Source organism: Delphinapterus leucas, chromosome 8 (assembly GCF_059928025.1).
Source record: "Delphinapterus leucas isolate spDelLeu-1000000601 "Yukka" chromosome 8, BTC_Dleu_Yukka2, whole genome shotgun sequence".
Lineage (NCBI taxonomy): Eukaryota > Metazoa > Chordata > Mammalia > Artiodactyla > Monodontidae > Delphinapterus > Delphinapterus leucas.
Genome location: NC_143136.1, coordinates 8,245,519 through 8,261,176, shown reverse-complemented (window position 1 = coordinate 8,261,176; position 15,658 = coordinate 8,245,519). Strand labels below are relative to the sequence as shown.

At 52.3% G+C, this 15,658-nt stretch overlaps 1 protein-coding gene across 2 annotated transcripts; it reads right to left on the bottom strand.

The window, feature by feature from the left end:
- Window positions 1-9,412: 9,412 nt before the first annotated feature.
- Window positions 9,413-15,191, bottom strand: NPPC (natriuretic peptide C). 2 transcript variants are annotated; one of them, XM_089916222.1, is made up of 3 exons: window positions 14,827-15,191; window positions 14,070-14,380; window positions 9,413-12,908 (listed from the first exon to the last, which is right to left on the bottom strand). In XM_089916222.1, the coding sequence occupies exons 1-2, from the start codon at window positions 15,121-15,123 to the stop codon at window positions 14,090-14,092; spliced, it is 588 nt and encodes a 195-aa protein (XP_089772348.1). In that variant the 5' UTR covers window positions 15,124-15,191; the 3' UTR covers window positions 9,413-12,908; window positions 14,070-14,089. The 2 variants fall into 2 exon arrangements, with proteins under 2 accessions (XP_089772348.1, XP_022424031.2); XM_022568323.3 differs by having other exon boundaries at window positions 9,413-10,813.
- Window positions 15,192-15,658: the final 467 nt, after the last annotated feature.

Below are 15,658 nucleotides of genomic sequence, written 5' to 3'. Positions count from 1 at the left end.
AGGGGCTACTCTTCGTTGCGGTGAGCGGGCTTCTCATTGCGGTGGCTTCTCTTGTTGTGGAGCACGGGCTCTAGGCGTGCAGACTTCAGTATTTGTAGCACACAGGCTCAGTAGTTGCGGCACATAGGCCTTAGAGCGTGCGGGCTTCAGTAGTTGTGACGCATGGGCTCAGTAGTTGCAGCATGTGGGCGATCTTCCCGCACCAGGGCTTGAACCTGTGTCCCCTACATTGGCAGCGGATTCTTAACCACTGCGCCCCCAGGGAAGTACCCGCCCCCCCACCCCGCCCACTGATTTTTTTAAAAAAGAAACTTCTAATAGACCCAGTTATTTGCCTCCCTTTCCATCTCCCTTTAAATACAGTGTTTGGCTGCTCTTATGGCACCTGAGGGCATCTGAACCCACCTTCAGAACAGTGGGCTCCAGGCAGGGAAGGCTTTCTTGGAGGTGCCCTGTTAGAGCTTCCCATAGAAGGACGGGGTCCAGTGATGACTCGGTGGATTGAGCTTTCTGACACCTCCCAGGAGCATTTGGCTTTCTCCCTCATGACCCTGAGTTCCCTTTCCTGAGAACGATTCAGACCTCAGCAGTTTCTCTGAGTAGTTTGCAAAACACGTCCCTGGTATACCCAGACACTCTTCCTGTTAGTAGGGCTTTGAAGGGTTTGTTTTTTTATAAATTTATTTATTTATTTTTGGCTGTGTTGGGTCTTCATTGCTGCACGCGGGCTTTTCTCTACTTGCAGCGAGCGGGGGCTACTCTTCCTTGTGGTGCATGGGCTTCTCATTGCGGTGGCTTTCCCTGTTGCGGAGCACAGGCTCTAGGCACGCAGGCTTCAGTAGTTGTGGCACGTGGGCTCAGTAGTTGTGGCACACGGGCTTAGTTGCTCCACGGCATGTGGGATCTTCCCAGAGCAGGGCTTGAACCCATGTCCCCTGCATTGGTAGGCGGATTCTTAGCCACTGCACCACCAAGGAAGCCCTGAAGTGTTTTTAATAGGATGTACACGTGAAAGAGCAGTCTATATTTTCAGAACTGGCTAAAAGTCACTCCCATTAATTTATGTATTTTTTAAACTGAGTAGTTATCTAGGACTCAGCTGTACACATGATTTACTCATTTGACAAATATTTATTGAGTACTTATGTTCTAGAGTCTAGATGCTACACTTTCAGTATTAACAAAACAAACCTTGTCCCTACAAAATTTACATTCTAGTGGGAAAGGCAAGCAATAAACAAAGAAACACATAATATAATATCAGAAGAAAAATAAAGCAGGGTGAGGGGGTAACCAGTGTGTGGGTGGTAAGATGGGAAGTTATTCCAGATAAGATGGTTGGGAAGGTCTGGCTGAGAAGTTGGCATTTGAGCAGAGATCTGAATAATAAGTGACTATATCATGAGAATATCTGGGGAAATGGCTGTCCAGGCAGAGAGAACTGCAAATGCAAAGGCCCCGGGGTGGGAATATTACTTGGGCTTCCATGGAGAAGAGAGGGGAGTAACACTAGAAGCAGGGAAACCCACTAGGGAGCTCTTGTGGTTGTCCAGGCATGAGACAGAAGTGGTTTGAGCAGAGTGGGAGCAGAGGAGGGGCAAGATGTGGTCAGATCGAGGATGTCCTTGTAAAGTAGATTCGACAGCATTTGCTTCTGCATTAGATGAATTAAAACCTCTCTACTGAGATGGTTTCAGGTATGCTTCTTAAAATTGTTTCTGTGAAATATATTTTTACTTGGAATAATTATCACCTAGGAAAGAGTATAGCTTCATATTCACCCCTGTATTCAATGCACTTAACCAGAGTAGTCCATGCACATTTTATTGCTAGTCTTGCCATTTATTGAGTATTAACTGAGAGAACAGGTAAGACATTACTAGGGCATGCAGTCTTATCACAGCCCTCTGAATTAGGTATTATCCCCATTTTACAGACTAAGAAACTGAGGCTCAGAGGGGCAAAGATATCTGTTTAACCACACATCTCCGAAGATGTTTGTCATAAGTGCAAAGGGTCAGAGAGACTTTCTCATCACAGGAAAAGACCACAGAGTGGGAACATTGCCAGAAGACAGATGGAAGCCATGAGCCAGGGAAAATGGGCTTCTCAGGGTCATAAAGGAAGTCTTAAAACTTTGATGGCGGCAATGACAGAGATGGAGCAGCCATTTCTCTTGCTTTTGAGCAGAGATGGGTAAGGAGTAAGCCCAGTTCTGAGAAGGGCTTTTCCTGGAGGCCTCTCTCCTTTACCACCTGCTTTGCATGAGAGCCGCCCTGAGCACTCTGTGATTCTGGGACCATCTCAAGGGACAGAAGCTCACACCCCCAGGCCAGCCACTTTGGCTTCATTTACTGATAACAGAATGCGGCCTGCTCACAGCCCCCGTCCCTTCTGTGAGTGGTCCCCCAGAGTCACCCCAAGGGTCTCACCCATGAGAGTCACTCAACTTCCCATCTGCAGGGATCAGCACAGGAGCCTTCAGCTTGCCCTTTGCTGCCAGGAACTTTCGCTGAGCATCAGTGATGTGCCAGTAACTGGGCTAGATGCTGGGAACGTTAGAACAAGAAAGACCTCATCCCTGCCCTTGAGAAACTCGCAACCACTTTGGGGGAGCATCTTGGTTCTGCCCAAATGGGATTGCTCTCGTAGACCGGGGAGCTAATGACCACTCTGGCCACCCATTAGTAGGTGTCAATAGACACAAAGACATTTGCTGCTTGGCTGAAGGAGAAGGGAGTTTTGGGGGAGTGTTGGGAGGTGTTGGACTGGCTGTAAGGACAAAGCAAAGGACAGACAGAATGGTGTGATGAGGAAGGAGGGGATGGCCTGGGGTCACCTGTCACCCTCCACCCCTGCCCCTCCCCACATGGATTGACCTCAAGGCCCAAAGGCCCAAGTGGCTGGTGGCAGCAGCTGAAAGAGCAGCTCACGAAGATCTGACCCAGCAGCATTGCTCAGGGACCAGAGCCTCCGCGACCCCAGCCCCAGAGAGCTCAGGGGGCCTCAGTGGGGGCTTTCTGTGCCCACCAAAGCAGCATTCCTGGCAGGGCTTCGACAGCATGGCTTGGCCAGTGTCCCCTTTGAGGGCTGGTGTGCCATCGACTGTCCACCTGGAGGACAAGGAAGGAAAGTGTGTGGTGCCTCTGGGGTTTCCCTGAAATTAGTGGGGTGATTGTGGCAGGAGGCACCATCCTACAGGCTGTGGTAATTTGGGCATCACTGTTCATGGGACTGGGCTTTTATTTGCAGTTTGGGAAGCCGGGCACTCAGGTGGTGGAGTGTGCGTGCACCTCATCTTGTAGTAATCGTAGGTCTTCGTGTGCCAGGCAAAGAGCACAGAACCTGACACGCATCATCTCATGTCATCCTCACAGTGGCCACACGAGGTAGGACTATTATTGCTCCCATTTTACAGAAGAGGATGCTGAGGTTTCATTTGCCCAAGCCTCCCAGCTGGAGGGGATGGTGCCAGGAACGGGGCCCAGGTCAGCTGACATCTGGTGCTGGTCCAGTCCCCACTGCATGCAGCTTAGGAAACGCCCCTCCTGGAGAAGGTCCAGCCAAGCACAGGGCTGGGTTCTGAGAGCCTGATTTGATTCTAAGAGTCTCCTTTCTTGGAGTTTTTTGAAATTCTTCTCCCTTTTGAAATAACCTTATTGTTTTCTACATAACAGATTTATTGAGATATAATTCACATACTACTCACTTCACCCATTTAAAATGTACATTCAATGGTTTTCAGTATATTCAGCGTAGCAATCGCTCCCTATTTCTCCTCACCCTCCCACTCCAGCCCTAGACAATCACTCACAATCTATTTTCTGCTTCTGTAGATTTTCTGCTTCTGGACCTTTCATGTACATGGAACCATACAATATGTGACTTTTGTGTCTGACTTCTTTCACTTCACATTCTGTTTCTAAGGTTCATCTATGCTACGGCATGTATCAGTACCTTGTTTCTTTTTATTGCCAAATAGTATTCTGTTGTGTAGCTAGACCACATTTTATTTATCCGTTCACTAGCTGATGGACATTTGGGTTGTTATCACTTTTTGGTTATTATGAATAATGCTGCTGTGAGCATCTCTATGTGTATATATACATGTACATACATATATACACACGCATACGTACATGTATACATACCTCTTCATTGCCAACAAGGCAAGTACAACCAAAAAGTACAAGAAATAAAAAGTCAGAGACACCTGAAATGCCTCATCTAGAGGTAATTGTTGTCACCATTTGGCCAACATCCTGCCAGATGTCATCCCATTTCAAGCCTCAAAAATGATCTAAACCGTTTCTTTGAGTTTGGGCCCAGCTTCCTCCACTCTCATGGATCATGGATCATGCAGGAGTCTGACACCAGCCCCCCGCAACCCCGGGCCTTCCATGGAAAGATGCTGAGGGCTCTTTGGGCCAGTGCTCTCCACAAGGCGATGTGGGTGCATCCAGGGCCTGGGAAGAAAGTATGTGTGTATATAATACTATCATACTTTTATTAACACAGACGTGCTTGTATTTTATGTTCAGATACCTAATTATACCCAAGTTTTTACTGATGGGGTGCTTTCAGTCATGAAAAGGAGGTAGATCCGTGCAGAGGTAGATCCTTCCGCAGGAGGCTGTCCAGAGCTCCCAGTTCTTCTCCATGCTGCCTGAGGCCTGGCGGCGGCTGCAGCTCGCCTGCTTCGCCTTTCTTTGCTCACACCCGGAATTCACACCAGTACGGGTGTCCACAGACCAACTGACCCGAGCAGTAAGCCAGGTGAGGGAGCCCCGCAGCGCTTTCCGGGGTCCCCTATCTCAGCCGGCACACCCAAGCCTGGGGTCCATCTGCCCGCATCGACGCACGCTCCACGCGGCACTCTGATGCCCTGCCTTTCTCGCCAGCACCCTTAGGCTTGTCTGACTTTGTCCCAGGGGAGCCCTTGATGTTCCCAGCGCTGTCGCGCCCGCTGGTGTCCATCCGAGTGAAGCGCCCTCTCTGACCCTCTTAGATCTAACATCTAGGACCCCTGGAGCCCTGTTTCTGTCCTGCTCATAGCCAAAGCCTTAAGGCCCCCAGCAGATGAGACAAAGCGAGAGAAGACCTCGGAGAGATCCCTCGGAGAGCCGGCCAGCCCCAGAGAGGACAGGTCTGTCCATTCTCCAGCTCCGGATCTGCAGCTCGTCGGCCAGAGGAGGATGCGCGTTCCTCTCGGGAACGCAGCGCAGAGCCGGTGCCTGCACTGTCGCTCGTGAAATGAAAGGGTTGGCAAACTCTGGGGAGGAAGCACACGTATGCTGCCCCGTGTAATGCACAGCACCCATACTGGCCCGACACACACACACACGCACACACACACCCCAGCACAGGGGCTGAAATTCAAACCTCACACCCGTGGGAGGGGCCCGGGCAGCCATGGAGAACAGGCAGGGGGCAGAGAAGCCAGCCCAGACTAAGATGTGTGCAGTGGGGCCATGTCTGGAGAAGGGCGTTAGAGTGGAAAGTCAAAATATCTGATGGACATGGGGGAACAAAAAGAAAACTGAAGGTATTTTGGAGTGAGGTTGTTTTGGTAGTTGTAGCAGTCCAGTTAAGGAGACTGTCCTCAGATTATGTTAATGGAGACCCAGAAAGGGCAGAAGAGGTCAGGGAAGAAGCAAATGGGCTAAATTCTTTGTCTCTCTTGTGAAGGAGCTCAGAGTTATTGTTTGTGATTTCGATTCTGGTAATAATATAAATGTGGGTTTAATAATTTTCATGAAAAACTAAATGGAACAACTAACAATTAAGAACAGGATGTCTACTTTCCAAATCATTGCAGAAGATTAAAGCAAGCACCATAGTCTACAGAAGAAAAAAAATTCAATTAAAAGGAACAAAAAATTTAAAGAACCTTAAAAACACAAAGTCAAAATTCAGATAAAGAAGTTGGGCCAAGCATGAGCAATAATGACAATAAATGTGAACAATCTAGCTTTCTTATTAAAAGGCAGAACGTCTCAAATTACATATATTTTAATCTAATACATTACAAACATACCTAAAAAAAAAAAAATACCAGAGAGGGAAAGAATCAAGGCTTGGGCAAAGATATCAAGCACAAATAAAAATAAAGTAGGGCTGATAACGTTCACATCAGATAAAGTAGAATTTCCTAGGGAGCGTATGGCACACAGCGAAGGAACTCAAAGTGGCGGCTACATATGGGTGTAGGCGCTGGCTCCTGCTCGCTAAAGTGTGGGTCTCCGCCATTTCTGGGCACGAGGGAGGACTGCACTTTCTCAGCCCCTCAAAGTAGGGCATGGTCACGTGACTTGGTTTGGCCAATTAAGTGTGACTATAAGTCTCAGGCATCCTGTCTGGATAGAAGCCCCTGGTTGCTTGACCTCCCAGCAGGCTCTCTTCCATGTCGCATCAACTGAAGAAAAGTTCTTTGATTTGGAGGTGCAACACTGAGCCATTGTATGGTAAGGAGTTGCCCTGAAGGACCGCTCAGCTCCATAATAGACTTTGTGCAAACAGGAAATAAATATTTTAAGCCACTGCATTTTGGTGGTTGTTTGTTACTGCAGCATAACCTCACATTTCCTATCTAATACTTATATTAATAGTGAACCTTTATGTACTGAATAAATAACAGCTATATGACTATTAAAATATAAAGATAAATACTGTATGATTTCACTTATATGTGGAATCTCAAAAATAAACGAATAAACGCAACAAACAGAAAGAGACTCATAGATATGGAGGACAAACTGGCGGTTGCTGGTGGGGAGGGGTGTGGGGGGATGAGTGAAATAGGTGAGGGAGATTAAGAGGTACAAACTTCCAGCTATAAAATAAATAATTGACAGTGATGTAATGTATAGCATAAGGAATATGGTCAGTGATATTGTAATCATTTTGTAGGATGACAGATGGTAACTAGACGTATCGTGGTGATCATTTTGTAATGTATAAGAATATCAAATCACTATGTTGTACACCTGGGACGAATATAATATTGTAAGTCAATTATAAAGAATAATAACAATAAAAAGAAAAACTATAAGGATAAATAGAAAAAAATCACATTTTTCCAACATGATTATCAGTGTTCAGTGGGGCACGGAGGGAGGGATGTGGATGGTGTAGGTGGTGTGGAGGGAGCGTCAGTGACCCTCCAGCCAAGCTCAGTAAAGGTGTGAATGTGGGGCAACTCCTAGAACAGGAGCCGCCAGTCACGCAGTGCCCACACTTCGGACTCAGTCAATCCTTTGTCTCCTGCGTTCAAGACAATCAACTGCCTCCAGGGAGGTGATATCAGCCCCCATACCTGCTGCAGGTCTCCCTCATCCCTGCTAGAGGAAGGTGCCGGACCCCTGCCTCAAGCCAAATCCCTCTTGCGCTTTGTGATTCTGTTTGCCTCCCACCCTACCCACCCTGGCAGGCGACTCCTGCAGGCCACCTGACCCGGGTTCCCCCGCTGGCTGGCTCCTGGTGGGTTTAGCCAATTGGAGGCACCAGCGAGAGGCTGGGCGGGGTGGGGAGAGAAGTTGGGGTATTTCTCCCTCATCCCACCCTGCACTGTGGCACAGTTCCAACCCCAGGACAGTCTCTCCCTTCATCCCAGGCTTCCCACCAACTCCTCCGTCACACCGGCCCACACCTCTGTAGATGGTTCCTTCGGTTAAGCCTCTTCATGTAAAACGTCTGAGTCAAATCCCATTTCTGACGGGACCCTGACTTTTCTCCCTCCCTAACTGGGGTTGGGGCTCCTCAGTCTGTCCCCTACCACCCGCCTGGGTTAAGAGCTCTTCCTATGGAAGAGCAGGGCTCTGACCGTGTCCAGATATCGTGGCCCCTCTGATCACCCCCAGAGCCCCTCCGCTTGTGTGCAGCCCCATTTTGGACCGCCCGTTTGGCACCAGGGGAGGACCTCTCATATCTCAGGCAGAGGAGGGAAGGCAGACTCCTGGAACCTGCCTGGCTGAGGACCTGGACGCTCTGCCTCACCTCCATGGTAGGGGCAGGGTGGTACCTCCCTGGCATGGGCTCGAGAGACGGGGCCTCTCCTCCAGGTGTGTTCGGGAGCCAAGGTGGGGTTCCTGGGCCCAGTCCTGCCAAGCCAGGCTCCTACATACCACCAGCTGTAGCACCAGGGGGCCTCAACCAGGCAGACTCCCCCATTCCCCACCCTGACTCCCCAATAACCAAGTGCTTCGGGGAAGGGAATGGCTTCCTCCGGAACACCCCCAGGCCTGAGGCCTTCCAGCACCTGTATCTCTCTTCGCCTCTGCCTAACCCTGTTGGTCTTTCGCAGTGAACCGTCTGACACTGCAGGGGTACCGGCCCTGTCCCGAGGACCAGGGCTCCAGTGAGGCCCATCCCCTGAGCTGGTCCTGGCTGCTGTGTTCACCCCAGTGAGAGAAGCTGCAGGTTCTCCAGCAGCTCTGGAGGCGAGTTGCTCGTGCAGAGGGATGAGCCCCAAGATACAGCCCGGAGGACTGGAAGCCTTGTGCAATCCCACCTCCCGGGTAATCTCTGGAGGTTTCAAAACTTTTCCTGGTACTGATGGACTCTCTGTTGATCCTTCCCCGGCTTTCCAGCAGAAACTTGTGGCTGGGATGACGTGTCCCCGTTGCTGCCGAGGAAGCAGTCGGAGGACTTCAGGTTTGGATGTCAAGGAGGACTTGCCTTCTAGCAACGTCCTATGCCAACAGGTTGCGGGGCTGGCCTCCTCCAGCGGGAGGCTGAACTGGCAACAGAGAGTCCTGCATGTTGTTTGCAGCTAATTCGGGGATGAGAGCTACTTGGGAGGAGAGCATGTGTCGCTTGGGCCCGAGGATCCTGGCAACCCAGATACTGTCCACGGAGAAAAGCTTTAGCTTCTGGTGGCGGCTCCCTGAATCCCAGAATCCTCCGCCCCTTTTGTCTCTGGGCTTCGGAAGATGTGCCTGCCTCACCACCAGCAAAGCCCACAGTGTTCCCACCGCCTTCCTGTTCCTGCAGCGCCCCTCAGCATCCCCCGACACGGGGCCTGCAAACAGCACAGTGAACGGAGGCACCGGTGAGCCCTGGGTGCTGGAGGCCCTCACCCTCATTGACCTGGCACCTGAGTTCTGAGCCACAGAAGCAGGGTGAGAGAAGGAAGATAGCCCCACCCTAGAGAGCTCAGCCCAGAGAAGGGCCCTGGGGCAGTGGCAGAAGCTGAGGCGTGGGAAGGGCGCGCCTTCCCCAGCTGGAACATGTCTTCAAAGCTGTTTCCTCACCCAGGTGAGGTCACAGTGTCGGCCGCTGACCCGCCTGAGAACCTGCTGCTGAGGGAACAGAGGTCAGGGCTCGGATGCCAGCAGAAAACCCAGGTGCCACTGGCCACCTCCCCTCCCACCAGAGCCAAACTTCCTCTGGAGATACTCGGCTAGGCCTGCTGACCCCACGACTTTGGGGCCACTCCGCTCCCAGTCCCCTGAGAGGGGTCATGCTCGCCTGGTGGAACCAGCCCCAAAGGCTCTTTTAGTCCTTGTTTTCACCAAACGAGGGACAGAAGACAGATGGGGGAGCTGCACAGGAGAGCCACGTACCAAGGATGGGGTGAGATTAGCTCGGAATTATTTAAGTTTCCTGCTGGTTTCAGGAAAAGAGATTCTAAGTAGTCATAATTTCTCATGCAAGACTCCATAGGAACTGTAATTGTTAGCAGCTTCAGGTGAAAAGAAAACACACAACCCCCTTGAAAAGCACACTACGCTATGCAAATAGGAAACCTGATGATACGTTCTCTTTCTTTCTGAGATCCTTGGCCCCAGGCCCCACTGAGCCTGGTGCTTGCTATGAGGAAAAGCGACCCGCCCCATGCTTCCCGGAGCTGAGATTCGTAAGGTAACCAGACCAGATTCCGCAAGATATATGGAAACCTTCTCCCCAAAGCAGAAAGGAAGTTTTCAGTGATTTGTTTCCTTTAATAACAGAGAGAAGATGGAGTAGAATTAGAGGGCCCTCAGTCAGCTAAATTCAGTTTTAATTTAATTCACCACATCTGACTTCTCAGCTGTCCAGTGCTCTGAGCAGAGCTTCCTGACCTGGCCAAGCTGGTCAGAATCACTTGGGACAAAAGCCACATGGCCAGTCCTACCCCTGGGGGTCAGATTCAGTAGATCTGAGGGTGGATAGGGGCAGGAATCTGTATTTTTAACAAGATTCCTGGGGGATTCTGATACAAATCAACCCAGAATTGGGAACAGGCTGCTAGATCTATTTAGAGGCAAAAGCCTTGTTTCCGCATCCTCCCTCCTTCTCAGACTAATTCTTAAAAAAAGGTGCAATGAGTAAATAAAGACAGCTTTCAAGATGTTCATGGGATGACTTTTTTTTACATTTTTCAACTAGTTAAGACAAAAACATTACAATGATTGACTTCTTTCATTTAGTTACATAAATAAAATTTTTATAAATATCTCTTTATAAACAATATAAATAGCTTTACAACATAAATACATTTATGCATGACATGAATTTACAAACAGCAATGTTTTACAGCTGGTTTTGTCAGTCTCTTAAAAACTGTCCCTTGTCATCACGTCGGTGTAGGTGTGTGTGTTTTGTGTATATAATATATATAATATATAACTTTTTATTTTTCATTAAAAAATAAACAAACAATAAAGTCATACCCCCCTCCCTAAATAATAATAAAACAGCTGGTGTTGTGTATTCCCGGTACCAGGGAAAAAAAAAAAGAAATGTAAAAGCCACATTGCGCTGGAGGTGCTTCCAGATGCTGGGAGGCTGATGACCAAGGGTGACCTCAGCAAAACGGAGCAAGTTCCCAATCCTGAAACACAGAGGGGCCAAGGGACACTCAGCTGAGAAAGTCCAGCCTACAGGGCACTTCTAGAACCTTCCTCCCTTTCCCGCTGTAGCAGGAGGCAAAATGCCTCCACCTTTGCCCTACAGGCCCTGATGAAGGCCTTCCTGCAGAGGAAAAAGGGCCCTTCCACTCCGGGCCTCTCCAGGCCCTCATCCATCGCCTGCTGTGTCCTTGGCACTTCCTGCCCCAGCACAGGTGGAACCAGAAAGTCAGCCAGCCCTCCTCCCCCTCTGACTAAGTGCAGGCCTTGTCCTTGGCTCTCAGTGAGACACAGTGAGGGAAAGGGGACGGAAAATGAAGCCCCGCCACCCACCCCCGGCCCACCGCTATTTTTTGCTGCAATACAAACCCTCCATCAGGTGCTTTACGTGTCTGGGGGATGGCGGAGGGAAGGGGGAGAGAAGCATCTGAAGATTTGGGAAATCTGGACTCAAGTCCCAACTGAATATTACTTCCTGGATGGCCCTGCATAGCTTTGAGTATCGCTTTCCTCACCCATAAAATGGGATAATAGCCACCTCCCAGGGCTGGCTTTAAGATTCAACAGCGGGCCACACACTGGGCATTGGCAGAGTGTCTGGGTCACAGCTGCCCATAAATAGCACTTCCTTCCCCAGCTGGCTTCTCCTCAGAAAGGGTCCCCTTCAGAATCAGAGGAAATGGTGTGTCACACCGGCCCTGGGGAAATGAGCGGTCGTGCTGGGTTTGCTGGCTCGTGAGTTGGCAGAGTCATTTGATGAGGGCTGCACCCAGTCTCTGCCAATGGGTGTGTGGGTGTTCGGGGGCCAGAGGAAGGCTTCCTCCTGAGACAGGGTGGTGCCCTTCCAGAGGACAGTCCTGGCAGAGGGACCCCGGGCCTCAAGGCCTTGATGAACTTCCTCAACCCCTTTCTCTGCCGTCGCACATGTTTAAACAGAGGACAGATGTCCGTGATGTCCCTGGGCCCCATGGGCAACGGGTTCATTCAGGCACCCTCCACACCTCATCTCTGCCATTAGCATTTCATAGTCAAGGCTGTAACCGTCAGCGACAGTCATTATGGCAGCTGGTTAGAGCCAAAGTCAACTCCTGCGTAGACAAATGGCCACAGCCTCGGAAGAGCTTTCATTAATGGGAAAACCCTAAGCTGTCTTTCTCTTTTAAGCCCAGACAGTGAGATACCCTGGGCATCTCCACTAGGAGGTTGCAGGCAACAGGAAGGATGCTCTGCCTTCTCACAGGGCTGGGGGTGAGGGTGGGGTTGAGAAGGTTAAAGGTGGTGGAGGTGGGCATTCAGTTAAAAGAGAATTTCCAGGAGGTTGACAAGCTTCCCTGGTCAAAGGGGTCAAGAAGCATTAGCAACCTGGATTCCACCTGTGGAGTACCTCTCTCCACGAATACCTGGTACCCACAGACAGCCTCATCCAAGAACAAGGGGTCTATGGGGACGTGCATGCCAGGCACTTTCTAGGACCTTATCTCCTGCTAACTCATAGAACAACCTCTGTTTGGATTCTGAAGTTTGAACTTGGTGCTTAATTCACAAATTGAAAAATTGACGCCTGTGGCTTCTCCATCTCTTCATTGTTGAGACAGGAGAGAATAGAACAAACCCATCACAATGGTAGCTTCTAAAGGCTGGTCCACCACTGCCAGAATCATGGCAAGTCAAGATCTCAGACAAACGAAGCCCCTGCAGGAGGAGCACACAGCCTGGCCAAGTCTGGCTGCAGAGAGGAAGGACACCAGCTAAATGCTAGGGCAGGCGGGCGAGGAGTGCTCCTAAGCTGGGTGGGGCAGGTTTTCCGGGTCATTGACAGACATTTTAAAGAGCTCCTTTGGGCATCCTGCAGGCCCCAGTTCATCTTAGGCTAGTGTCCGGCCCTTAAGTTGCTCATGAGTTAATTTGGGGAGGTAAACAGGTTCACCAACAACCATAGCTCAGGTGAAAAAGTTTTCTGTGTAGTAAAAAAGGCTCAGGCATTGCACTGGAGACCTTCAAAGATGGGTGCTCTTGTCCTTTGGGGGAAGACAGTGTAGACATTGATAAGGCTTCTGGGATGAGAGAACACAGCTTGGCCTGCAGTGGGACAGAAAGACTGTGGGACAGGGAATGACAGCAGCTGGCTGCAGGCAAGGCTGGACACAAGGAGGTCAGGTTCTAAATCACTTGAATGTCAGTTCGGGAGGTTGGGATGTTGTTTCTCCATGGATACTGATGGGCAGCAGGAATGGAGGGGAGTGGGGAGAGGAGGGAAGGACATTTGCCTCTGTACCTTGCCAGGGGTGCAGCACCCGGCCGGGGCTGAAGGTAGCACAGGGGTTTCCAGCCTGGTGGAGGCGGAGGAGGCCATACCAGAAACCCAGGAATGGAGCCTAGGCATGGTGGGAGGGGGGAGGAGGAGGGGGGCGCGGCTCAGTTTGGGACATGTTGAGTTTCAGGTTGGGGCAAAAAAAATAGATTATTTTAGTTTCTTTTTCCTTGCCCTAAAATAGTGCCATGAACACTGAGGTTCAATCCTGAAGTCACACGGATTGCTGCAGCGTCAGGACCCTGGACAGACCAGTTTGCCCACGGCCATGGTTTAGAGAAGGGACAAGAATCAGAATGCTCTGGGGCAGAAATGCTCCCTGGTGATGCTAACAAATGGCTATTCTCCCTACTGTGAGGGGGCAAGTATCGCTCCAAGTCTGTCCCATTACAGAGACAACAGACCCAGGGAGCTGTCCTGACCACTGGGCTGCTTACTGCCCAGCACCATGATGCAGTGGCTAGCAGATCAACTTACCCTTGACTTGTATGTATGCCTTTCCTCCTCTGCTCCCACCAACCCAGGATCAGCCCTCAATTCCCCCAGTTGGAGAACTGGGGTCAGTGTTGCTGGTTGCCTTATGGCCCTGGGGTGCGTGGGACCACACCCCCCCCCGAGCTGTCTCTGTTTCTCCAGAGGGAGCCAGCTGGGTCCATCCATGCTGAGCCATTTCTGACCTTGCCAAAGTTCCCTGACCACTTTATCCCTCACTTTCTCCATCTGTAAAATGGGATGATAAATGGTGTTGGGGGCAAATGTCTAGCACACACATTCAATCTTGTGCCCAGATGGTCTGGCTGGGAGGTGGAAAGGTCCAGGGGATCAGAGAGGAGCCGGCCTGCGGGAGGGGGTGCAGGCTTGGTTCTGGGGGGCTTCACGGGAAGCTGGGTGTGCAAGAGCTCCCGGCGGCCGGGGTTGGTAGTACTCACCGCCGCCAGGGGTCGCCGCATTAACATCCCAGGCCGCTCATGGAGCCGATCCTGTCCAGCTTGAGGCCGAAGCAGCCCTTGGACAAACCCTTCTTGTTGCCTCCCTTGTATTTCCGCGCGTTGGGGTGCTCTTGCAGAAGACGGGCCCACGCCGCCCGAGACTTGGTGTCCACGCGCAAGTCCCGGAGCAGTCGCGACCGGTCGCCCTTGAGATTGGCGCCGCCGCCCCCGGGAGTCTTGTCGCCCTTCTTCTGACCTCCTCCCGCAGCCTGGGGCTCGGCCACCTCCTCCCCTGGCGGAGTGCGCGGGACCTGTCAGAAAGAAAGAACGGGCAGGTGAAGGGACGCACCGCGGCAGCGCGGGGGACTTTGCGGGGCCGCTGATGCTCCAGTCCGACACTCCGGCCAGCGCGGTTTGTCCTTTCGAGTCCTGAGCGCGCTCCCAGAGGTGCCGGACGGCTCGGCCCTGCATCCACCTGCCACGCGGCCGCCGATGTCCGCTCCTTCGGGGAGCCCCTTGCCCTCCTCTCCTTTGCCCCTTGCCGGGCTGACCGCACTGAGGCAGACGCTGCGCATTTGTCGATGCTCTCCCGAGTCCGGGCTTCGAGGGTTCCCCAGCTCTCACCCACGCACGTCTCAGGGGAGGGAGAGAGCCGCCTTCCCGCCCCCTCTGCTCCCTCCGGCGGGCCACACCCTCCTAGACGCCCTAGCCCTACCACCGCCCCTCACAGTTCCGACGTCCCTGCGACAGCACCCACCTTCGGCGGCGCCCCGGGCTTGGCTTCGGAGGGCCGGAGCGAGAGTAGCGCGAGCAGCAGGGCGCAGGCCAGCAGCTGGGAGAGGTGCATGGTGCCCGTGGGGTGGCTGGGCGCAGACCGGCGGCAGCAAGGGTGCGCGGGGCCGTCGGGCAGACGGGCAGGCGAGCGCGGAGCAGGCTGGCCGGGCTGCGACGCGGGTGCGGGTCCGGGTCCCAGTGCTGCGCAGCGCCGGCTGGGTGCGCTCTGAGCCCGGGGCTCCGCTCGCGCCTTTATAATCCAACCTGCCGCTGATGTCATCCTCCCGCCCACAGGGCCGCCCGGGCCAATGGCACTCGCGCCAAGGGCCGGGAGGGGTCCGCGGGGGCTCCCCCTCTGCCCCCCCCCGCCTCATCCCACCCCGGAGGGATCCCGCGGCTCGGCGGGCTCTCTCCCGACTGCGCTCCAAGCTGCAAAGCGGCGCGCACAACGGAACTCGAATTGCAGGGAGCGCGCTCTGGCATGCCAAGCGTTTGTGCGCCCGCTGCCCCGCGCACAAGGTTGGACCTTAGCACACACGCTCTTCCTGGAAAGGATCAGTTTCCCTCTTTGCAAGTGCAAAGATAGGCTCAGAGGAATTAAGTAACTTGCCCAAAGTCACACAGCCAGAAAGTTGGCACAGCCCGAAATCCACGCAGATCTGCCTTGTTGCCAATCTCTTCCCGGGGCACCTGACAGGCGCGAGGCCTGGCGCTGCTGCTCCACCTTTCACCTGCTCGCCGGGACAGTAATTCAGATCGCACCGACGCCTTTAGCTTGGGGAGGCAGAGGATGGGGCCAGAGGTCCGGGAGGTAG